The 26,477-nt window shown below is 38.3% G+C and overlaps 2 protein-coding genes across 3 annotated transcripts; both read right to left on the reverse strand.

Annotated features, from left to right (window-relative positions):
* Window positions 1–1,644: 1,644 nt before the first annotated feature.
* Window positions 1,645–14,083, reverse strand: LOC137100226 (TBC1 domain family member 10A-like). 2 transcript variants are annotated; one of them, XM_067477896.1, is made up of 10 exons: window positions 13,631–14,083; window positions 11,656–12,624; window positions 10,836–10,935; window positions 8,688–8,795; window positions 7,942–8,048; window positions 7,382–7,496; window positions 6,171–6,236; window positions 5,899–6,088; window positions 5,516–5,670; window positions 1,645–5,374 (listed from the first exon to the last, which is right to left on the reverse strand). In XM_067477896.1, exons 2-10 carry the CDS (start codon window positions 12,603–12,605, stop codon window positions 4,457–4,459), a joined length of 2,709 nt encoding a protein of 902 aa, XP_067333997.1. In that variant the 5' UTR covers window positions 12,606–12,624; window positions 13,631–14,083; the 3' UTR covers window positions 1,645–4,456. The 2 variants fall into 2 exon arrangements, with proteins under 2 accessions (XP_067333997.1, XP_067333998.1); XM_067477897.1 differs by having other exon boundaries at window positions 13,930–14,079.
* Window positions 14,084–15,173: 1,090 nt separating this feature from the next.
* hsd3b7 (hydroxy-delta-5-steroid dehydrogenase, 3 beta- and steroid delta-isomerase) lies at window positions 15,174–24,298 on the reverse strand. Its single transcript, XM_067477898.1, has 6 exons — window positions 24,067–24,298; window positions 22,502–22,657; window positions 20,200–20,308; window positions 18,607–18,706; window positions 17,996–18,158; window positions 15,174–16,859 (listed from the first exon to the last, which is right to left on the reverse strand). Exons 1-6 carry the CDS (start codon window positions 24,224–24,226, stop codon window positions 16,447–16,449), a joined length of 1,101 nt encoding a protein of 366 aa, XP_067333999.1. The 5' UTR covers window positions 24,227–24,298; the 3' UTR covers window positions 15,174–16,446.
* Between the last annotated feature and the right edge of the window lie 2,179 nt (window positions 24,299–26,477).

Here is a 26,477-nt window from a genome sequence, read left to right on the forward strand (position 1 = left end):
GGTGGTTGTTTATATCTGCATGTATTAACAGAAGCCCAAAGCTGTCAGACCTGCTGCTGCATGTACTAATAAGAAAGGCTCTTAACCTATGTTGAGCCCCCCAAAAATGACGGCAAGTTACTTAAATCTAGTCACAATTTAATTTATGGTTCATCATGTGCCTAAGGATATACATTCACTTCAGTGTCACTTTTACACACTGTTGAAAATTCAACTCGAAATTGAATTTTTGAACTATTAAAAACTAATCTATACTCAATAATGCATGATGACTAAGTGAAAACATATTTTTTGAAATATGTTAAATATCTTAATATCTTTTTTAAAAAAAGGCAAAATATCACAAAAATAAATCCATTATTGACCAGATGCATTTTCTTGGGTAATCATGGCTTCTCATACCTGGATTGAGGCAGTTTATCCCATTCTTGCTGTCATGTCCTCTCAAGTTCCAGCAGACTGGATCTGTCATCTCCAGGTCTCTCCACAGATGTCCTGAGGTTTAAATCTCGGCTTTGGCTTAGCCATTCAATGGCAGAGTCTGGGATTTGTCCTGAAGTAACCCCAGCATTGACTTAGCTGTATGTCTTGGATTATGACCATACAGTCTGGAGTTTGATCTATTTTGGAGTGGGTTTTCTTTAAGGACTTGCCTAAATTTATCCTTTTCTCAACTCTGACCAGTTTCTCTGCCCCTGTTAAAATTAGGCCTGCCCGAAGTGTTAACATTTGTTTCATCAGATCAGATCATTTTCCCCTCATGATTTCAGTGCACTATAAATTACTTTTGACCTCCAAACAGCTGGTGGCTTCTGTCTAAACACCTTAATAAAAGCCTGATTATTTTAATGTTATATTATTTTTCCATTATACAGTTATAAAGGCCACTGTGTTTCTGCAAATTTTCAAAGCTTAGTTTTATAACCATGACCTCATTTATTGTTGGTGATAAATGTTATGTAGGTCACCAGACATAAATTTTTATTATGACATGCAGTGTGAATTGTGGGACGTTGTTTGTGCATATGTGCCTAAACTATGTGGTAGCATTCAAGTGGTAGACAGATCTTAAGAGATAAAACAGAGTGCACGTAACAATTTAGAGTACTACAACAAAGCCTCTAAATAAGAAGATATTTCAATTTAACATCATTGATAAATTTGCTAAATAATCTATCTAATCTATAATTGTTTTTACTTTGTAAAGGTAAAGTGCTTCATTTGTCATTATACGTACAAGCTGTACAACACAATTGCGTCAGATTACCACTACAGGCCAACCTGGCCCCTAAGACACATTTTTAGAGGTAGGGGAAACCTACCAAAACATGGGGAGAAAATGCAAACTCCACACAGAATGGCCCTGTCTGGTCCAAGGATTGAACCTGGGACATTCTTGCTGTTAAGAGTGCAAGAGTGCTAACCACTCTTCCACTGTGCTGGGCTTTTTTGTTTTCACTTTGACATAATGGGTTATTGAATGTAGATTTCAGATTGAAGTTTCATCACAGTAAATGTGAATGGGTCTGATAGTAAACAGCAGTGACATACCACATCACTATTTTCCATTAGCCTGCTGATATTATATTCAAAGACAAACAGAACATCTTTTCCATTTGACACCAAGAGCCAAAAAATCATTGATGATTTAATGTATTATGGTTTATTACTCATCACAAATGTCATTTTCAATTAAATACATCAGTTGTAGATCTGTAGGAATGAATTAGCTATGATTTTATTTGAATTATGCTAGAGTGACATGTAAACTTAAAAACACAGAAGACCTAAGAGTGTGGGAGGAAAAACTCCTGCAATCCTATTAAAATATTTGCATCAGTGGGGTCATTCTCAACCAAATATATTTTTAAAAAGTTCAGGATCAACGCGGCAGTGCACAAAAGACCCTGGCAGAGGGATTTACTAATTTGTCCTTAACATTGCAGAGGGCTGAAACTACAGGAGGAAGTAAGCTAGTGAGAGAATAATTTGATCATCACATCCTTAGACCTCTGACTGAAGAGACATTATCATCAAGACACGAGCTGTGAGGATGTATTGCTCATAAAATATCGTAGTCCAAGGAGTGCTCGGAAAAGCATCTACTGGAGCACAAAATTCATTTTACCATGCCACGAGATCATCACCTTAACTTAAATCAGTGCTGCTGTCACCACATCACATCAACAGTCATGTCAGAGGAAGGTTTGCATAGATGTGTTCAGGTTACTCGTGCCAGCTCTAATCTGTGCCTCTAAAAGCACTGGCATGAAAGAGGAGGGAAGGAGTGTGCAATTTTAATTTTTTAAATGATAGCCATTTAAAGACCTGAAATAAGAGAAAAATAATCAATATGGACGACGTTAGCTACAATTACAGAGAAATCCCTCTAATCCTTAAAACTATGAAAACAGTATAGTTAAAGAACATCAGTCTTTTTTTACAATCAAATGGTTTAACAACATCTACCTGGAACCAATCATCATATACTGATGGGGTTTGGTGCCTTTTAATGTATGCATAAATATGTTACAGTACAGGACACTGAGTGTAAATAGGTTAGACAGTTAGTCCATTATGAATGTTAAAACACAATTCGGTGAAACAGACATACTTAAGATGTCAAATTAAAGAACTATTCAAACCTCAAAATTCAGCTCTTAGTATATATTACAGTACAATTAAGACGTTTAACTCCCAAATATTCCGTCTGAATTACTGAATTTCCATCTGAATCAGACTCCCATTTATACACTCAAGTCTGTTTAATACTGCACACTTCAGTAAACTGGAGACTTGTGAACCTAAGTTGACCAAAATAACAATGACAGTAAACTTAAAACAATAGCAAAATCATGCATCGAGTTTGTTGTGTGAAAGCAGAGGACGTGCAAAACTAAAAATTGAAATGAACACTTTAAAATGACCCCCCCGCAACTACAGAGTGTAGTTGGCCATTGTTCCAGTCAAACAGGTGTCTCTTACTCACATAGAAAAATAGTTGGATCAAAAATAATAATAATTCATAATATACTGTATTTGATTAAATTAACCACTTTATACATAAATACAACAGAGCCTAAAGGTGAAATATTAAAGGTTAATGCTACATTGGCACACCTGGTGCATCCAGTCAAGTGGCTTCCTATAGAGGTCCTCAACGCGCAGATTTCAGACTGTGAAACTGGCCTGTTGAGACTTTCGTGTTCTACATCACTACACTAATGGAGTGGTCAATACCAGTGGTGTTTTGTGACAAATCACGAGTGCAAAAATCATCCTTCATTCTTTTACAATTTGAAATCACATTCTAATGGGCTAAGGAGCATACTGCAGATTCTTAGTCTACTGAAATTTGGCTATATAAGACGCATATTCGTTTGAATTCACTGAAAAGCAAAACAATACTAATTGTACAGATGAACATTTGGTCAGCAGGGCTTGTGCACAGTCAGTGCTGGGTATTTGCGTGTTTTCACACAATTGGTCTATCTTTACTTGCACCTGCTTTATGTAAAAATCAACCACACACAAATTCAAACATAAGCCTAAAATATGAACACTCTACATGTCCTTGCGTGCTGTTCTATCAGAAACAAAAAACACATAAATAAAACACTTAAAACAGCCACCACTAAATGGTGTCTGTGTCTGGTTGTACCCCTCCCCCCACCTACACCTCTTTTCACTGTGTCCCTAATTTAAATAACAGGCCAAAATAAATGTTTGTGAAGAATCATAAAGAGGATTCAAAGGTGGTTTGGAAAAAAAAGCAGGCAGGGGTAGACTGACAATAGAGCAGTAACACATTTCACTATACTACAAAGGCACACACACTCACAACATTTACATGACAATAAATACATCCTTAATACAACTAGCATCTCTTTCTTCAGTGCCCATGTGTAAGAAACCTTTGCAGGGTTTACTTTTTATTTTAGGTGTCCAGACAACCTGTCCACAGACTAGCACTGATGGGGCGTATGGAGTCCTGACAAAATCCTATGTAGTTTACCTTGACTTTATTTACATCTTCTATGGCACCATACCTATGCAAATGGTCAGTGCAACAACCCTTGAGCAGGTGTTTCTCATCATCAATCTGAATAAAATAATAAAATGAAAACCAAAATTAAAAGATAACTGATCTTCTGAAACATCTTTCAGATTCACAGATCATGCTCCAGTTGAAAAACGAAATTTGTCCCATCTTAATAAAAAGAAAGCATTGATCAAGGGGCAGAAAGCCCCCCTCCCAAAGTGCTACTAAAATCATGATCCAGTTTTATCCACCATAGTCCTGGGACTAAAAGTCCTTGAAATGATGTATTACACAGGAAGCCATCTGATTTTTCATAATAATCATCACTCTGTTTCCTCTGGGTCTTTTTATTCAACCTGACCCCTTTTTTTGTTCAACATCCCTTTCATTACACACGAATGACATGGTGAAAATCTAGGCTGAATCTCTCGCTGCTGCAGCTCCATTTTTGTCCTCAGCCTCACCTCCCCCTTTGTCCTTTTTCTTTCCCCCTTTCTTCTTTTCTTTTTCTAGCTTCTCTTTCTCCTTCCTAAGTCTGTCTTTTTCAGCCTTTTCCTTTTCTTTCTTTTCCTTCAGTTTTCTCTTCTCATCTTCCTTTTCCTTCTTCTTGTCTTCTTTGTTTTTCTTCTTTTTCTTTCCTTCTTCTTCTCCTCCAATTGTGACATCAGGTGCTGGCACAGCATCTTTTTTGGAATCTGGACATGGTGGCAGAGGGGCGTTGTTTGCAGTGGGAGAAGGTATAGTGGGAGTAATTTGCTCAGAGACAATCTTGGGGGAGGGCGATAGGGTGCTGGGTGGTGGTGGTGTGCTCTGTGTAGGGACTGAAGCAGCAGGCTGGGGCTGTGCTGAGGTTTCTTCAGATGGCTGAGGACCACGTGATGAGTCGGCTGCACTGCCCTGGTTGTGCTGCACTGGTGCTTTTTGACTTGCCACGGGGGGAATAGGCGGTTTATGGCTAGGGCCTTGGGTTGCGCTAGAGGTTATTGCAGGTAGTGACTGAGGTGGTAGGCCCTCCATTCCTGATGGCCCTGAGAAGGAGCCCTTCTTGGTTTTGGAGTAAAACGGAGCCTTAGACTTGCGGAAGCCAGGGAGTGAGAGAAGGCTGGAAGAAGCCCTTAGTGGACCTGGCGGTGGAATTGAGCTTCCCAGGAAAGACAAGCTGCCACCTGAGCTAATAGAGGCAGCACGGCGTTTGTGCTCATAGATGGCTCTTGCACCATGGAGGCGGCGGCCCGGCTGATGTGTAAGCTCCCCTCTGGACTCCCTCCACTTTCTCACCTGGATGCTGCACTCCCTCTCTATGAGGGCCTCTGTAACTGGCAGTGTAATAATCTGAATAACACATAAGACAAAGACAAGACAGAGGAAGTGAAGATTATCAGACAGGGCACTACAGGACAAGTGACTCATAACTCGTGTGTCTGAGTAAAAACAGAAGCACAAGGGTCTGTAAAACTCAAGAGAGATACCCACCTCCTGAACCAGTATGTCCTCTTTGATAGAGTCAGGTGAAATATTTCTTAGACGCTCCATGGTCTCATACATGCCCTGTAGTTCCCTAAGTTTATCCACAGAGCCAAGGGCCTGTTTCAGCAGCACCAGGCCCACACGAAACACTATCTTCACTCCTATAACCCAAGACTTTAATTAGGTCTCAGTCAAACTACAGCAAAAGAATATATATATATATATATATATATATATATATATATATATATATATATATATATATATATATATATATATATATATATATATATATACACACACACATATATATAGACAGAGATAGAGAGAGAGAGAGAGAGATGAGAGAGAGAGATGAGAGATGTAAACCAAAAAAAAATGAACAGTACCTTCACAGAAGAACATGTCCCATACACGCAGTACACAAGCCCATGGTAAGGTGCGTGAAAAGATACACATGAACCATTCAGTCATGTAGAGAATTGGGTCGATCTTAAACTTCTTTAGGTGACGATATGCCATTGGACATGTGCGCCGCAACAGGGAGAAGAAGATCTCACCATCTAGCTGGATAGCTTCCTGAAAAAACAAACAAAAAAATACAAGTTAACCAAACAACCAGCAAAAAGGTCTGACATAGGAAAGTTTATCAATCACTTACCAGCCCGGCACTGTAGTAGCCAGGAAGATACTTCTCACATATCTGAACGAGGCACCAAAATGCTTGCTGTGAAACAAAAGCAAAATCCTAACAGTTTAAATTGGCCACCAACTGCAAATATTTTTTTAAGTTACAAGTTACAAGTAAGTAGTCAATTGAAACACAGCTGACTTTTTAATTTGTTTTAAAAACAGAACAATTGCCTGTTATTCATGAATATTTAGACTTTTCCTTCTGCCTGTTTATTGTACACAACTGATGTCAAGCATAAGTTGTATTGTAGTGATCTTTGGCTTTGCACGGAGTCCATTTGTTTTAATGTTGAAACAGTAAGAAAGACTGTGCTGCAAAAGGAGACTAACATATTGAACTAGACTACATCTTACTGAATGATGTGATCATCAAATATTGTAATATCATGTAATGATAAAATAATATTTTTTTTCAAACTAACATGACAACACACAATGAACTTTCTGAGCTAAACACATTACAGTAGCTGTATGATGATTACAAGAAAATAATAGATATAACAATTATAGACACAAGCTTACAATGAAGACGTGCATAGTTTCCTGCTTTAGATATCATCAACTGTCAAGTGTGAATGAATATATCACACTGCTTCATATGTATTTTTAAGTATCACAATATGACATCAAAACTCTCACAATGACAGTTAATAGCAAACATCCATATGGGGGAGTGAATGAACTCTGGTTTCAAACTGTCAGTACTGTACTGTCAGAATACAGATTAGCTCACTATGTGTTGTCATCCTCATCCCACATAAACATATTTGCAGGACACTTGACACATGTCCACTGTCTTTCCTAGTAGTAATAAACATGTAAAATGTGTGTATTGATAAACTGAACTTGAAATTTGTAACTTTTATGCAGACAAACTCATCTTCCTGTGTTTCCACATGTTTGAAATCAATATAGCTATTATTTTTGTCTCATTTGAAATCATAAAGTAATTTTGTCACCTATAATACTTTTGTGTGGTGTGTTCAGGAATAGAAGGATCAAGTAACAAAAGTAAAACATAAGGTGTCTATTATTTTTCTATTAATTCTGGACAATTAGTGATATCAGAGTTTCAATACACATAGATCTTTAATCTGTCTTCAACTTCTAAAGCTGTACAAGTCATTTTCAGTTATTATTTGTAACCTAAATAGAATCTGGCCCCCACCAACCCCTCACCTCAGCTGGCATATGCATAAGCAACACTGCAGCCACTGGAGCCTGGGCCTGGCAGTAGCCCTCGTCAGGCCGGTAGATGGTGTAAGCCTTTAGGATGCGGTATAGATCCTGTTGCCTGCAGGAAAACACACCAAAATGATCCGGTGGCTAAATCAACTACAAGGTCAAGAGACCAGTGCATTCACAACTCATTTTGGCTCATGGACGGAGAACAGAATCACACAAATAGGAAAGCTTTGTAATTTAATGTTTTTAAATTATGTTTCAATATAATCTGGTGATATGGTATTTTCTGTCTCCAATTTTGTTTTGTGAAAAAATAACTGCTCTGCTATTTTTGATATATTTACTCAAATCTAATTAACATGACTGTAATGTTCTGTTACTCCAACAGCCCAGTTTCTTCATGGAAATTCTGTATAATTACTGAAATATGCAAAGCAGTACAGCTGCCATACTACTGCAATTCAGATTTTGACATCAATCTTATAAAGATCCACCCAAGATCAAAATGTGTTTTTGCTCATATATAATAGACTCAGTATGTGTTTGAGTTTTACCCATGGCCACCACGAGCTGCAAACATTTCATGAAAGGGGAACTGTCTATGGAGATCTTTCTCTATAATGTCCAGCCATTTAGCCTCTCCCTGTTCTCTCTCCAGCTCCTGCAGTAAGAAAAAAAAAAAAAGATTTTTAGATAAATTCTCAGTATAACAATACATTTCCAAATAAGTCATGAAGTGGATCACATAAAACTCAAATAAAATCACTCTATAAGACTGAATAATTAATTCAAAATAAAAAGGCAAAGGAGAAATTCTTATGCAGTAACATAAACAATGTGTTGGGGGATCCAGACACAACTGACACGCCCATGTGAACATCTAGGCTGGGCTCTGACCAGCAGGATTACCATTCTTGATAAGAGGCTTATAGCTCACTAGTTCTGCGCTTGCGCCCCTTTAGCAGCCCTGCAGCCAAGTTACCCACAACTTCTCTTTACACTGGTCTCCACTTTAGATAGTTAACCACAATACAGTGGCTATTTTACTGTCCTTAAATATTCTCAGCAACTTTATATACAGAGAGATGTCATTGTACTAACACGTCAAAGAATTTAAGATCAAGCTGCAATGTTTACTGAAGCTGTGTAACACTAACAGAAGAAACTTTTTGGGAGTATGAGAACCTTGTGAACACTGGGAAAAGAACTGCATTCTAGTTTTGGCATACCCTTCAGCTTTTCTTTGTCATTTGAAAATGTTGTTAATAAAAGAATTTCAAAAAGATGGCTGCGGTGATACCTCAAATTTTCCTTGGTTGGCTTCTAGGAGCTCTTTGCTGTTGGACAGCAGCTGCCAGGCTGTGGCTCTGAGAGAAGATGGAATCCCCTTCCTGCAACGCAATTTCACCTGGAACCCACAAAGACAAACATAATATTAAGTTAGAGAAAATTTATTTAAAAAAAATGTATTGTAACTCTAGTCTAGACCTGTGTGTTGATTAGTTTGTAATAGTAAAGTGTTTACAGAGGTCTTTAGAGATCTGATAGGTTGCAGCCTCCAGCTACACGCTTTCAACAGCTGGATTTCTCCCAGCTTTTGCCTCTTCACTTCTACCAACTGACTAAGCCGCACATCTCTGCTCTACTTTGCCATTCAACATGTAGTAAATAGAATCATCTCCTGCAGTCAGGGCATAAAATGATCTTTTTTTGTCAGAGTCTCCCAACTGTCCCGAAAGATACTTTAAATTGTCCCAACCCTGACAGTCACAGTCCCAAATTTATTTTAGATTTTACATTATAATTAACTCAAAATGAAAGCTCTCATATTCTCCAAGCCTATGTCTTAATAAAATTTTCTAACTATATTTTCAGTTTTCCTTGTACATAACATGCTTTCTTTAGTCACTTGTTAGATTACTGTTTGGTCAATAAATGCATCAGTGCAAAACTACACCATGTTGATGGTAATTTATATAGGCAGGCTTGAAATAGATATGAAACACAGTAAACTGTTTAAACATGAAAGCTAAAATACTAGCATATGATTTTTTAAATTAATATTCAGCAGACTTCTTGTAATTGCAATCTTTAATCTATCAGACTCAGTGTTAAGGTAGAGTTAAGGGGTTTTGTGCTAATAGAGAAATAAGGCACTGGAATGAACTGGAATCTCTGCTATATAAGCAATTGCAACCACTTTAATTTGTACATCAGTAAGTAGAGACTACATACAGAATTGTCTACCAGTATAAAGCAGAACAGTTTAACAGTTCACCATCATAAAGGATGATTTACTGCAGGAATGTTGGATTATAGTGACTTAGTTTTAGTTTATTTAACCTAATAAACTTACAACTGAATGGAAATAAATCGATTCAGATAAACAACAGCAAAGTCAATACAGACTCTGTAATTTTAATAAATTATAAATGTAGTAAAACCCCAAACAATATAAACCATCTCCTGACATGAATCACTGAGTAAAGTTTAAGAAGCCTGAACACTGAAATCCATCATTACTGAACCCTATCCTCCTCTGTCAGCTGGTGATAGGGACCCACTAACAGTCACAGCTGCAGTAAGGGTCTGCCTGGTTTGGGAAATGGGGGACTCCTATCCACCAAAACCTTACATTGAACAGTTAGACCACATTAAGCAATTACCCAAGACGCTTGTTGTGGGCAACACAAAGTAAATGGGAGACTGCAGGGAGAGCTGAAATTATCTCTCTTTTGCACTTTACTGGCGTTTTGTTAAAGTACTTATATTTGCCATTAACACACAGTGTTTTTATTGCATGTAACTTTGAGTAACAAGCAATGATGTTGTTCATTTGAGTAGTTTAACTTTACCTGAGCTATCTGCCACCTCACTGCCTGCACCCAGAAACACTTGGCTGTGTGTGTGAGGAGCTGAGGTCCACCCTCATACACAGAGTGACAAAAAAAAACTGCTCCAAAAATGCATTTTCAAATTCACTAATCACATTGGTCTTTTGAAAAAGTGATGTCCTGTGAATACATTTTGTTGAACATATATTAGTTAACAAATATTAATATTTGGATGATCTGGGTAAAAAAAATTACTAAGAAGTGCTTTAACTGTAAGGCAATTTTTAAAATTGTCCCAGGTACTTTTCTTTTGTGCCCGGGAAAACGGGAAAGCGAATGGGGTTAGATACTTAAGATTTGGAGTTTTAGGTTTGTTTATTTTAGGTCAGGTAGAATAAAGTTTCGATTTTGCTTTGTCTGTTAAACAACAAACCCACCCGGAAGCCAAAATAATCCTTTTCTGCTTTGATCTGAGGAGGAGGGCTAGGACATGGCACCAACTAATCCAGGTATGTCTAGCAGACATCCAAACTCTGCCATTCACTTGTAGTTCTAATTATCACTTAAAACACAAATGTTATAGATGGAACCTCTGAAAACCCAGACATGCATACCTTCTGGAAGCGATGTTTGATCCATTTATCCCAGTTTTTGAACATATCAAGCCATTTCAGCTCCCTCTGTCTGGCAACATCAACTCGAACATCTTTTTCACTGTAAGTGAACACAGTAACACAAAACATTTTCCACTTCTGACAGGACTGGAAATGAGCCACTGTAATATTAAATGTTGCATTTTGGTGTGTTTAGAGATTTGTAACTATAATGGATAAGTAATCCACAAATGGATTACTTAATTTTCTTGCTTGCACTCACTTGCACAACATAACACTGAACTTCCAAAAATACAGAACACCTTTCACACTGCTGCCAGTAAATCAATGACTTTAATTATTCAACCGTGGATAGGAAAAAAGGAGAACCAAATATGACAAATAGGGAGAGGAAGAGAGCAGATGGGTGTGGGGGGTGATACCACAGACACTTGCGGACAGTACATATTGAGTCACAAAATTGCTCTCAGCATTATCTGAGTCAGACCAAGGAGAGTTAAAGAACGGACAGTTTGAATAGATAAGAAAGAGGGAGCACGAACAAAAGAAGATATAGTATACTTGAGACATACAGTTGACATGGTAAATACAATAATCTGGTGATGCAAAGTGGTCAATTAAAAAGAGGCAGCCAGGCAGGAGTTAAATTTATCTGTGCAAACCATTTCTCTACCTATAATCTAATGTTGTCTCATATTGCAAACAGTGAGCTGTCTGTATGTCTGAATTAATGTCAGAGTATCTTAAGCATAGATGTTAAGTAAATGAAATCAAACAATAATCAGGAGGTTGAACGATTATTTAATGTCCTGGTACTTACCAGCCTTCACTGTACTGACTTCCACCCAGGAAACCATATTTATCAGTGCGTCTGACAGTCAGACCATTGATCTCTGAGTCTGAGCCCACAGAGCTCCCATCCTCTCCCAGACCAGACAGAGACTCCAACGTCCCAGACATTAGGCTGGCTGACTCTAGGTAGCTGAGGGTGTCGGGGGCTGGGCAGGGTTTGTGGTAGGGCAGCGGAAGGGCACAGGCTGGCTCATGGATCAATGGGACAGTGGGGCTGGGGTGTTCAGCTCTGGTGGGGGTAGCAGGCAGTTCAGCTTTCCCTGCTTCATTGAAAGAGTCAAGCTTTGGAGATAGTGGAGGAGGATGACTTTCATAGTTATGTGCTTGTTGAAGTGGCTGGGGCTTTTTCTCTTCAGCTGTTGCTGCCATGCATGCTGAAGAAGGTGGTGCGGGATTAGAACTTGGAGTCGTTTGGGGTTTGTCAACTAAAAGCTGAGCATCATCCATGGAAAGATTTGGGTTGTGGGTGACATGCACATTTGGATAGAGATTCGGACCAGGATTGAAATCAGGAGAAGGGGATGCCTGTGGCAATTCACTCAGAGCAGGTAACTGACTTGACACAGTCAGGATTTTAGTTTCAGTATTTAGGAGCTCAGCAGTTGCTGGGTCACTGGTTATGGTCTCCTGGAGAGTCATTTGTACTAACACTGGGCACAAGGCCTCAGCAGGAGGTTTTGGAGGAGTCAAGGGTGGCTGGGGATTCAAGTGTGAACCGCCTGACTGTACTGCAGAAGTGTTGCCTGTCAAAGATTTGTCATTGTAGAGGGAAGACTTGGGGGTGGGGACCTCCCTGGCAGACTCTACAGAAGAGCTGTTGGCAGCAGGGAGCGGTGATGAGGGCAAAGAAATAGATGGGGCTGCATGAGGATCACTCAATACAGGTGACGATGGAGATAGGGTGGAGAGTTCCGCCATGGTTCCACTCTAAACTTGCCTATACAAACATAGAAATGCCAATAATTTTTACTTTGTCCAAAAGCATCCATCCATTTGGTAATAACTGCGACAATAAATAATGCATGCATTTTTATTGAAAACAGTCTTGGACAACTCAACATATTTGTAGGGATATTAATGCAATCTTCTTAGCAACAAGTTATAACCATGGCAACTTAAAAGGTCACACACAAAAGATGAGTAAATTGTCTGTGGAAAATATTACTTCTATGCAGTGTAAGCTTCCTCTTCTTAAAATCTGACCTAGGGGCAGGTCTAGAGAAGCATCTAAAAAGTGAACTTTATTTTTAAATCATATGAATTTCTGGGAGAAAGCCTGCAACTGCATATTCAGTTCTTATAGTTTAAAATCCCCTTCTGGACGTGTAATTGTACTATCAAATGCATTGGTAAAGTACTGACAACATTACATGTCAAGTTATTCTCCTCCCATGCAGCACAAATGTTTATATTATAGAGTAAATATGAGAAATACGGCGACTTTGTTTTTGAAAAGCACATCAAAGCAAAATACTCCACTCCCAAAAGACAATCCAAAAAGCTTTACAACAATCATTATGTTCAGTTTCACCAGTTTTATCAGCGGAATGGCAAGAGCGACAGAAAAACACTGCTGACAGAGCTGCATTCCCAGTTTATTTACATCGGTGGACTCCCATTTAATGTCACCAGTAAGGGAATCGGACAACAACAATGATGCAAGATTTTCCCGATGAAGCAGGTTAATGTCTACAGTGCTCGCTTTCAGACGCCTAACGTTATGGGTTGCATGCTAGCAGCTAATAACACCAGGTACTCCGTTGTCATTAACTCTCTATAGGCCTATGTTCAACTTCCCGATTCAGCGTAACGTTTCAGGACCAACGGTTCACTGATAACTAATAGTCAACACCCTCGCTGCCTGCCAAGCCCAGGCCGAATAGCATCCACGGCCTTGTCCAGCTACCTTCCCCGGTCAACTTCAAATCCGCTGTTCAACTCACCCACGACCGGCGTGTTACTGTGACACGTCCACCTGGATCGCCAGGGGGTTCTTTTCCACACGTACCCCCGCCACAGCTCCGGTTCCACCACTTTCTCAGTAAAATGAAAACGCAGAAGAGCCAGACCGGTGTACGAACAGCTGAACGGGGTCAGACGTCCTGCAATCGATGAGCAATATAGCTAAGTTACCAGCTAGCTTAGCTTAGCTTAGCTTATTTTAGCCTAATGTAATTATTAACGTTAGCGCAGATAGTGTTCTGTTAGGGTAGCGTAAAGTCTGAGTTACCAATAAACATACATGCGCACTTGTTCCAGTTATACTCGCTAAATTCAAACACCCGCCTAAATAATAGTTTTAATTCCTAAATAAAAACAATACTTAATTTAACCAAGCAAGCATAGCGGTAGGAGTACACCCTATACCAGCTGCCTGTATTTCCTACTGACAGCCACGGGCGCGCTCTCATCGACCACGCGCGCGCACCCCCACAGGAACCTCCCTTCCACAGCAGAAAATATCCTAGCCTTGTAATACTTGTGTATTTTAATCATAAGATATAGTACCTTTCGAAACTAAGTACATGATTTTCGAATTCTTGACATCCAAATTTTATTTTAATCGATTACTTAAATTCCAGTTTCTCTATTGATTTCATATTTATCTGTAAAGTACTCTACCATTTAGTGGTTTAAATGAAAACAAACTGGGATTTAAAAATACACGCTACTAATAAAAATGCCAATATACGAACTACAACAAAGAATTTCACACTAATGATAAACTGATGTTGCACCAACAGATGGCGCAACCCTCTTAATAAACAGTACAAGCATTTTTTTTTCCTTTAACCATGAACATGTAGGAATGTACCCAATTACACATAGAAGAGGCGGCCCTGAGAACCAATCCATCACTGCAACCCAGGAAAACCCACGCAAATCCACAAATTTAATAAAACTTAGCAGAATTACGACATTCATGCATCCTCTGGCCCTTGGGATCAGCACTAAATGCTTAGTCTCAGCCCTAACTTTGATCTAAAGCTAACTAAAAGCTTAACCATAAAACCAAGTGTCTCAAAAAAGTCTCAAAAAGCCCTTTTATGTTATGAGGGCCATACACCCACCTTTCCTTTTTTATAGAGCTGGCCTGTAAATATTATGATTGCCATGGCAAACGGAAATGGGGGAACACCTTGGCATGCTGCAACAACACCAAGCTTTTCATGGGAACTCCCAATGATTTAATGGTAAATAAATGTGACCCAGCTGGTTGCTCTAAAGATTGATGACAAGTTTCCACAAGAATACGAGGAAGGCCCTAACACTTAGGGTAAATAAAGTTTGTCTCCATGGATATCCATGTATATCGAAACAAAAACAAAACAAAAAAAAAAAAAAGGTCAAAGTCTCCAGGCAGTACACTTTCATTATGACATACGATGAACTCCATATGACGGATGAGATCAGTTACGGAAAGAAAAACAGGAATATGCAGCCTCTCCCTGTAATGCAAGTCAGGTGACAAGTCACAAATAAAAACATTGTAGAATATATTAGTCTTTATTAAAAATTACAAATAACATTTTTAACATAAAACGTTAGTATTAATATACATTAAAGTACAGGTTGATTCCATAATTATGTAGTAAATACTTTGTAAATGTAAAGACAGTTTACAAAGTTAAAAATTCAAATGTTTAAGAATTTCTAATGTAGAAATATTTTATATCCAAGTGTGATGGAATCAAAGGAATATAAATTTTAAAAGAATCTGAATGTCCTGACAGCGGAATGAGTACGGTTCACTACGGTTACTGCTTTTAATCTAGCAGTGGAGCATTGCTGCATGTCATACATTGTCTCTCTGTGTTTCTTTTCAGCTATTATGGTCTAATAAAGACAATAAAGCCCCACGCCGCAAGAAAAAAAGATCATAATAAAAAAATAATAATTTAATAATTTCATTATGTTTTAGATATAAACTAGGACATGACCAAATAAATGCATTGGTAATGGATTGCCATCAATCCCCAACTTCGTTGTCATCACCCAATCCATTTTTTAAAACAGCACCCTGTTATAGCTACACTTGACGTTACATTTCCTTCTCACGTAACATTAACATAACATTACTTGTTTCCAGACCCATTCTTTGTCTGACAAATACTTCATTTCTGTACTAAAAAATTACTCCTGTAGAAAATGACTTCAGCAAAAAATAATTTCAGATTAAAGTAAAAACACTTGTTAATCACTACTTGAAATGTGAAAGTTTTTTTTATGCAAACCTCTTCATACAAGTGTCTGATGGTATGTTATTGCTAATACTAGGTTATACCTTTATTCATAGTTATCTGTGTGTAAACACGTAGTAGCAGCTTCAGATGTACAGCCTTGTGCAAATATTGGATCTGCTTATTTTAAAATGGCATAAGTAAAATAATTATTTTTCATCAACATATTTAAAGCAATCTATTGACTATTACAAAGGTTTCTTCAGAAATGTAATGTTTAATTTATTAAGGGGGTTTCAAACTTTGGCACTAAAATTTTCATTTTACTTTACCTTTATTTTATGCAATCACCTTTGGCCGTTTTTGTTACCTCCGATGATGAAAGAACATTTGTATAAAGTTGTGCAAAAGTTTGCATCCCTCGATAAATTAATTATAAATTAACTTAAACTTCTGATGAACTAGTCAATTGTGCATTAAATATTATGTTGATAAAAAATACTTTATTCTTTTTGTCATTTCAAAATAACTAATCTTTTCACATGACTGTATGTTGTGATATAGTAATTGAGGTCATTTTATTTATCTTTGGCGTTATCCAGAGAGAATGTGTCGACCCATTTCTGTGTGCGGATTCTACATTGATCCCAGTCGTATAAGGGACGGTACTGGAAATAACGAAAGGCTTTGTCCGTTTTCACCGTGAAGGAAGTACAAGCCACAGCTAGAGTATAGCGGTTCAGCAATGGTGTGTAGTTATGCACTGGGCTCAGTAACCAGTGAAGCAAATCATTAACCATGGCCAGAAACCAGAGCATTAGGGAGGGAATGCGGACCCTTCGGAAGTTAAATGTGGAGAAGAATATCATGTTGAAATCCTCATAGCTCTTGTAGGGTGAGTCATCGTAGCAGAAGAAAACCTCACCTCCAACTGTCTGTGGGCGCTCTCTCAGGGCTCGAGCAGCAAGTAAATGCATCCAGGCCACATTGCCTAGCAATAAAAGTGAGTTATGAAGAGGTAAACATTTAATTATAGAAGAAATAACTGAGCAGTTAAGTATACTTGGGTTCCAAGAAACACACACAAAACTCTGGTTCTGTTGTACATGCGTTCATTTTTTTGCTGACTGAGTTATAGTGCCATCTACAGTTTGACTCGTTTTAAAAATCCATTGTCTTATAACATTTCCTCCCTAGAGGTCCTGAAAACTGTTGAGGAAAACAAAACCATCACCACACATTTAGCCAACAAAACCAATGTTTTACAAGAGATGTTATACAACATTTAAAAATCCCCCTCTGAAATTTCCAGAGTACTTAACTCAAGAGTTACTACTTTAAAGCTGTGGGTAGTTACGACAGTTTACATTACAGAGAGACCACTACTGGCATTAGCTAAACTTAAGTTACAAGGACTTGCAAAAAAATGTAAAGTGTCTCAATGCAGTCATTGTGAATTTCCATTTACAGTGTTTCTCACATTAGTCTACACATCAACCTATAGAATTTGACATACATCCTTGTTCTACTTCTGCAACTTCAAAAAGCAGCGACCGATACATGTAGACTGATGCATGCAATACTTGCTATTCCTAATATGGTCATAAGCAATAGCTGATACTATTAGTGTCACCAACACTGAAACCTGCGACTTCAGACAGATTAGAAATGTAGAGTATCATGTATAATAATTAGTAATGAGGTGTTCATAATGCTTAATAGACTGTTGCTGGCTTACAGAGTTTTGTTTTCATGTTTTCTTCCTGTGCTTTTGAATCACTAACTAGCAGCTGTTCCAGAGTCCACACGACAGCAAATATTAGGGTTTATTAGGGTTTGAACAGGCAGTGTTGTATAATTACATTGGCTGTGATACAAATCAGACTTCCTGTCAAATGCATAGGAAGTGGCTGCTTGACAACTGTACTTCTGCTTTCCTAGTCCTAGTTTGATCACAAGTCATCATGCTAAACTTTTATAAGTTTCTCCTTTACAGTTTGGTTTACTCATCTTTGCTTTATTAGATAGACATAGAACAGCCGTTGAGATTCTTTGGCAACATTAGAGAAACACTATGCATTATCTGTAAAGTTGTTGTTATGACAAAAACAGTATTTAGACACTCACCTGCATAGACTCGCCCATGTTCTGTATTGTCTGGGACGCCTCCGACAATCAAGCCTCCTCTCTGAACACCCAGCGTGTACATTTCCTTAATTAGCTCATGCCCCTCACCATAGATCCCGGTTGGCCTCAGAGAGCATGTGTATAAACACTTCCCACCCTTCACCTGGATGAGAGACAAAACCAGGGTTAAAAAAAAAAAAAAGGGTTACATTTCAATAGCAGGGGGTTAAAACCACAGCACAACTGATCTCGCATTTTACAATATAGTTGCACAAGAAATTCCCCTCATAATGACTTTTGCCCAAGCTAAACTTCAACCGCTATTGTGAGTAAGAAAACAGGAAATGCTTAGAGCTTTCTGAGTGTGTTAACTTGTCCCAGGTTAATATTACATAGCAGAGATACATTTTCAGAATTACAGGTATCAGTAATATTCAGCAATAATTATATGTTTCGTCAGTGCCATTGCAATATTATAGTTTTATGGTTTATATAGTTCTCAGTGTTATTAGTAATCCTTTACGTGTGCTTTTATATACGCTATTATAACTGTGTTTAGGTTAAACTAAACAAAAAAATAAAATAAAAAATTATTACTCTAACACAAATACCTTGGTGCCATTAGCTTCAAGTGCAACTTTCTCTGCCTTGGCTTTGCTCTTGGAATAGGCCACAGTGTGTTTCACACGGTAAGGTGTGTCTTCATTGCCCCTTTAAGAAAAAAAAAATAAAAATGTAAGTGGTCAGTGAAAAAATTCAGGACAAAGTAAGCAAGAGGTTTTTCTTGATCTTCCCACATGTGAGGAATGTGTTGAAATGAGGCTAAATGGGAAATGCATCTCAGAGGGGAAACTTGGAAAGCAACAGAGGAACACTAAAAGAGATACAGGAAGAGAGAACAAAAAAATATATAAATAAAACCAGGTGTTTCTACCATTTTACCATCTATTTTGCACACTTTTTGCAGCTTTCATCTCAAATTGTTTGTATCTGAAGTGCTTGGACAAAATCTGTTTTTTTTAACGATTTTAACAGTCAAAGACAAAGGTTTATTATTCTTACAGTGACTAATTTTATGTGAACAGCAGAATTACAAATATTGTTCTGAGCTACACAGGTAAAAACACACACGGGAAGGTTGTCATGATTGCAGACATGGATGCTGCCAGTACAGGCAAGTCACAACTCTCCCAATACCTGTACTTAATGCACAAAGTACTGTATGACATCATCATGTACATAGCGCTGACTCGCAAAATATCTGTTCCAATCTATCATCTGTGGTTTTATCTTTGCAAAAGGGTTGCTTGTTGTGGTTTCCGTGCTTTCTTGCAAGAAAAGATAAGGACATCTCTAGAGATGGCTTATGTTCAGGAAAAAAATAAATTAAATACAACCCCCCAAAAAACACCATTGTAACCAACACAATGCTTTTCTGCAATAAAAAGTACAATTCCCAAAGGTTTCGTCAACAGTGAACACATTGCATCCAACTTGTTCATATCTGACAGAAATGGAGTTGTTTTTCAGCAAATTGCTGCTGTAGTTAATCATTAAGTAGCAGGACAGCTTCTACATATGTTTCACAGACATGTTGCTAGCTGTACCACTCCTGAAGCATTATATAAAATGCAAAACTTTGGGGAAAATATAATGTCAGTGGTACAGGAAAAATAAAGAATGGACATGGGCAATAAAGATTCGCCTTGATTAGACCACCAGGGAAATGAATAATGCGTGGTATTTTACTTTGATCTTTACTCTAAATTCTGCAAAGAGCCTCATGTTGTCTATAGTGGGGCGATCAGGAGAAGAAGAAAATCAAATCCGGGACAACAGCACTTAAGGAGCCAAATTATAAATTACAACTGTCACATTGGTATGCTGTGCCCTGTAGAGATACTGGCTTTCTACTATCAAGCTACTATTAGTTTTGGTTTTGACTTGCTAAAGCCTTATGCCCAACAAATGCAAATTCTGTAACCTCTATTCTCTGTGAAGATATGGCCTGCTTCCCTGTGTGTTTTCTCGACCAACCTTTCCAGTTTGGTTTGAATTAATTTTATGTATATAGCACCAAATCACAACATCTTCATCTCAAAGCACTTTACAATTTAAGACCTCTGAGAATTATAGGGACTCTGGAGGAGCTCAGAGAGGAACATTTTACAGTACACTGTGACACAATATTTTTTAAGCCTCACTTGATAAAGTGGTCCCCATCAACGTTAGGACCAACCACTTCCATGCTGCTGGTGTAGACCAGGCACTGGATACCACACTCCACGCAGGCACGGACCACATTCTCTGTACCTGAGTAGAAGGATAATGTTGGTTAATAGGCTGTTAGATTATTAGACTGACAGTTATTATTAGGTAGGATTCCCCCCCCCACAAAAGATTCATGAGTTTGGCACAGCTGGACTGAATCTGCAGAGTTGAGAAAGCTAAATGTTTCTTGAAATAGTTTATATACACAATACTAGTCTGCAATATAATATAGTGGGTGAAATAATCTATATCTGAGCGTATACTGAAAGTGGATGTGTCTGTTGGCCTTGTAGTTTCCTATGATTAGACTTTTAAGTAAGCAGATATTGGGGTCGTAGAGAGTACAGCACACACAGACCACAGGCTGTACAGTTAAATCTGGTCTAGTTTGGCAGATAATGAAAGTCATCCTAACAAGAGTGTATTCAAATCTTTTTTAAAGGGATGTTTCCCTGTTATGTGCCATTTGGGATATCTTATTGCGCAGGAGCAGTGACAACACTTGCAATTGCTATGGGGAAATACATAAGTAAGTGAGACAATTAGAATTTATATCAATTGAATAAAAACCATCAACATAATTGCACTGAATGTGGGACCTGGTGGCTCAGTGGTAGAGCATTGGGTTGGAATGCAGAAGTGCTCGAATTCCACCACACCAGGTGGGGCCTCGCCCAGCCACCAAGGCCAACCTTGGTGCCGGTATAGAGCCCGGATAAAATGCGAGGGTTGCGGCATGAAGGGCATCCGGCATAAAACGTATGCCAAATCAATGTGCAAAACAAATTCCACTACAGCAACCCTTGTAGGGACAAACTGAAAGCCACAGTTCTTTTTCATGACTGCATGCATTGAAAAAAAAACAGCTTCAGACACTTGAGCACTCTAGGACCCTGATTCAAGCTCTTTGGTATGTCGGTATGTACTCTAGCTGAAGCCAGATAATTCAGGTCCGTATTGATAAATCAGTAAAACTAAATACAACCGGAACCTGTGGCAATGCAGTCAGATTGTCGAGAAGCAGAAATATTATGAACTGTGTAACTTTTCTCAACTTAGTAAACTTGGAAGAAGCCAGTTTGTTTCAGGTTCAGTAAAACAGAGTTTATACTGTGTTTCTATGATAGTGCTTGACAAACTGTAAAAATCAGAGGAGGTTGGGTGCATGAAAATGTAACTTCACTGAGTTTACTCAGCAACTGGCATTTCACAATGCCTTCCACATGCTAATGAGTCATTCACTTGTTTATTTCAAGCAATTGTAATAGGTCAGATGTAACCCTGTTCTATGAAAGACTTTACAGATTACAAAAGTACCTTTTGTCTATTTGCTGAATCATTGCAGACTATGAAGGAGGTCAACACTGTGCACAGTTTCATGCTATAATAAACAATACCCTTAGCTTAGATTCACAAGAAATGAGCTGTATCATCAAGCATCTGAAAATATGCTGTCAGAACAGAATTTGAGGATAGTATTTCCTTAGTTTTCTTAAACAAATAAACATTTAAAAACATTTAAAAATGAAACAGATCCCATGAAACTACCACACCCAATAATGAACTGGTTGAACTAAATAAGTCTAAAGCCCTATGAGGTTGATTATTGTTGTCCCAAATAAAAAAAATTAAAAACACATGAGCCACATTTTTGCACTGGCTGTGTTTATTATCATAAGAATGGAGACTCCAGCTTTTATTTTTGAGCCAATCAAAATTGTAAACCGGTTATCTGAAATACTAGAGCAACAAATTTATTTCAATCTGCAGCTGATAAAACTCATAATTCTTGAGGCTGCTTGTATTGCTGTTATACATTGTTGCCCACACGTCATTTCTCTGTGGCTCAGCAAAGACTTTCCACAACCAAGTGTGAACCATAATGAGTTAAATAAATTTAGGTAGAGCTACAGGAAATGGCATCGGTTACTGTAAAAAGTTCAAAAGAAGTGTGGGGCGTTTTATGGGTCAGTAAGGAAACCTCTGGTTCAGAATTGACATTATGTAGGAGTCACACCAGAAATGTGTTCTTAATAAAATGTTTTCAGTAAAATGATGTGAATGCTTTAGCCTAACATCATTATGATCATCAGATTCAAAATCATGGATAAATAGGAATCATTGAAAACATAGCAGGCGTGGGCTTTTTTATTGTTCTTCAATGATAAAATATTCCGACCCAAAAATATTTCCTCTCCATCCCCTTCCTGGACCACCACTCCCCTAAAGTCTCACCTGTGACATTGACAGAGTAGATGAGGGTCTCTGGGATTCTGTGCCAAACGTCCACCAAGCTCGCTGTGTGGATGACAACATCAGCTCCCCGGGAGGCCTCTAACACGCTGCCATAGTCTGTGATGTCCCCTTGAATGACCAGCACCTTTGTCCGCTCTGAGAAACATACAGGCAAGAGTCAAAGGGCTGTTTTCCTTTGAAGGCATCAAATACAAGAGGGAAAAAAAAGGCTGAGGAGAATTTGTTTGTTTACAAGGATCCTGACTAATTTTTCATTAAAGGCAAAGAAGTCTTGTTATCATACATAAAGGTCTTGCCCCTCTGGTTTATCTTAGTGTTTCAAGGACAGTGCATGAGAGCTAAGTGATAACCAACGAGCCCTGCAACTGACATGAAAGGCAAGTGGACTTTAGAACACTGGCTTGTGATGCAATTCAAACACTGGTATACCTTGGGGTGGTTGGTCAAGATCTTTTTCCCCAGACTGGAAGGCCTATAATGGATGTCACAGAGAGTGAACTATCCAATTACTGTTGGCTTGTCTCTCAGGGGCCCATATGACGGTCTCAGTGTTGAGTCACAACGAACAATGAATCCCGTGTAAGGTCCAATTTCTCACAGTGTGATAGAAACATAATTTGCGGTCAAATGCATTTCCCAGGAAAAGCCTATGGTTGTGTAATGTAATTGACTTTTTTTAATTTAACTTAATTACTTCTCACCACAATAAAAGAGGGCTGATTACTTTATGACATTTTCCTAAGAAAAATAAATATAACATCCTGCATGGGAAACAATTCTGCCTACATCCTGTTTTCATGCATAACAAGAAGTGTTAATGATAACAAAGTAAAGAGTGACATCTCCCCACATCTTTATCCTGGCACAGGAAATATGTTGGGGAGTTGGCTGGATTCACAGCCCAGCTTTCAACACTACAAGCTGACACAGTACATCATATGAGGAAAATCAAGGTCAACGTATCTTATCGTTTTTTCCATAGAGACTGAGAATTCAGTGACCTCACCTGTCACTTCCTCTGGATCATTTACAGCTTTTATTAAAAAATGTTGACAATGAAGTAATGAGTGATAAAGAGAATATAGTAAACTTAATCAGTAGATAAATAGCCGGTTATTCCTATAGATTAGGGTCGTGTAGAAAGAGTCGTCAGTTTCACAGTAGAGAAAAATCTAACGTTATAAAAATCTACGTTAAAATAAAGGCTGCAAAAAGGCAAATCCTGAAAAGTGCACACCAAAGACAACAGGGATTTTGCAACACAAACTGAACAGTGCAAAGGTTGATCCTGCCCTTTGAAGGTCGCAAATCAAAGGAGATATTTACCTTTGATGCAGAATTACGTAAATTGAAGAGGTAGAAGTACAAATTTAGAGCTTCGTTGTCGAAATGAAGAAAGTCTGGGTGATGTCTGTTAAAAATGACCAGACTTTGCAAAATAGTGGATAAAACAATACCTGAGCATTTGAAAACGCTCGTATTTTTAAAGAAAACCAACACAGCTGTGACTGTCACGAAGCGTTGTGCTCCACTGCTCGTCTTACCTGTGCTCAGCTCCGTTACCGTTGGGTCTATGTGCTTGTCAAACACCCGGACTTCCACCAACTCGTCCTCCTTTTCCAGCAAAACTCTCACCAGGTGCTTGCCGAGAAACCCACAGCCTCCGGTGATCAAATACACGAGTCCCCGCTTATTGTCGGACATGCTGGAAGTCTGCGAATAAGGAACAACAACAGTATCTCTCACTATGTCTGAGGATCCACTGGCGCTAGCTTTAAAGCGAGGGTTTGACGTCATCAGAAACCAACGTTTAGGCGTGTCAAATACGCAGCGTTGCTTTGCTTTTTATCGGCAACACGAAAAATAACAAAAGTAATGACTGGAAAATGTTAACCATCCCAATGAAGTCGTCTGCCTCTTACAGTGCTGAATAACAATAGTGTTTAAATACGTAAAGTACACTCTAGTTCAGGAGTTCTCAAGTTCTCTTCTGATTGACTGAACACGGCTCCAGGTAATCAGTCATGGGTAGGACAGGGTTTGTTGGAAAATAAGCAGTACAGGGGTCTTTGGGTACCAGGATTGTCTATTAGTGTAATAAAGAGGGAAAATAATAACAATAATCCATTCATTATCTGTAATCGCTTATATTATTTCAGGATCACTAGGGGACTGGAGCCTATCAAGGAGCAACTTGAGTTGAGAAAATTCACATTTGGCAGCATGATTAGGATTTTTTTATGATTATTATTGAGCTTTATTGAAGTGTAGAATACAACATTTAAGGCACCTTCCAAAAATGAGATAAAGTACAAAATTCATAATCAAGCTGAGCAGTATAGAAAATAAAAAAATGGGTGAAACTTTAAATAACACAAGTGCAAACTAAAGTAGGAGCTTTCTCAAATCAAACTGAAATCATTTGAGTTGGAATCAGTGCTAAATGGAGAAGAAAGGTTACTATGTTTTGATTTCTTCAAACATGATCCTTAACAGGTTGCCAGGGGGATTTCCAACCGCAAAAATAAAGCAGCAATGTTTTGTGGAAGTAGTCATCACATCATTCCCAGATCATCATCAACATCACCCTCACTACTTGAAAAAGAGCCCCAGTACTGCAGTTTGAGTTGATAATGATGTGATTTCCATCATATAGGATTTTACATGTGGTCATAACATGCTGACATCAGTGGATGTTGGTAGGAATCTCAGTTTCATCTTATTTTGGAAAAACCTAGTGGATGTCAGGACAGACAGGGTTGACAGATTTTGAAGTCCTTCTTTGAGGAAACCAAAGAGGATATGTGGAGCAGCTTTTTAAGCAGCTGTCTCTTTTGCTTTTATTTATACATCTACAATATAAGTATCTAAAAATAATTAGGTTACTATGCAGCTAAAAGTGTATTTACAGTTGTGGCCCTCTACAGACATCACTCTGACAACACACTTGGAGACAACTTCACAAAAATTCTTCAGTCCCCCTCAAACTGTCTGTCTTATTAAAACCATCCTAATGTGTGTCAGCCAAAAGTAATATTGTGGTAAAAAGAAATACAGTTTCAAGAAAAAGTAATGGCACTATTTGGATTTTCGTGGTTATCTCTGTAAATCCCAAATGTGTCTTTTTTTAACGCCACAGCGGATCATTGTCCGATCAGTGTCCTTGACTTACAAAATCGCTTACAATGTCAGTGTGCTATTCACGTTACAGAGCAATGTCAAATACCTTAGATATTCATAAGGGAAGTGCAGTGAAGGGAGCATCATGATTTGGGACTGCTTGTCATTGTGGAGAGAGTTTGACCCATATTTTATAGCCTCATAGGCCATAAACTGTAGGCCGAATTCACCGTCAAGGCTGATACTATCATTATATGAGGAAATCTGGTCAAAGTTCAATCCTTGCTTTTTTGGCATCATCCAAAAAAGTGGGAAGCCAATATGTCGATTAAAGGTGCACTAAAGACACACTGGGGAGGTTCACCCTGTCAGATTACTTGGAGTACGTGATCTTTTACAGGTTGCAACAAACCTTAAGTTATGCTAGAGGCTGCGTATCTGCTCACGATAATATTGCTGTCATGTTGAAATCTAGCAGATATAATATTCATCATGTTAGTTTTGGCTTAAAGCATATTAGCATTTTTCTTAGATTCACCAGAATCAGACTTTTATCAAAGGTTCACTTCAACATCACACAGCTTCAAGTATGTGGGGATGTTTGGAGACCAAGAGACACTTAAAATAATGCTTTGTGTTGAATCTGATTTGGTATTGGTCTCTCATACATTGGTCAGTTTAAAAAAAAAACAGACATATTCTTTGTTTCATGCACTTCGTTTTTCTGGTGACTACATTTCTCCCTCAAACACACAGACTTAGGTTGGATATGTGGGCAGGGTATAAAAGCATTTGGGAACAATGACCTTACATCTGCAAAAGTGCCACTGTGGTT

Source organism: Channa argus, chromosome 15 (assembly GCF_033026475.1).
Source record: "Channa argus isolate prfri chromosome 15, Channa argus male v1.0, whole genome shotgun sequence".
NCBI lineage: Eukaryota > Metazoa > Chordata > Actinopteri > Anabantiformes > Channidae > Channa > Channa argus.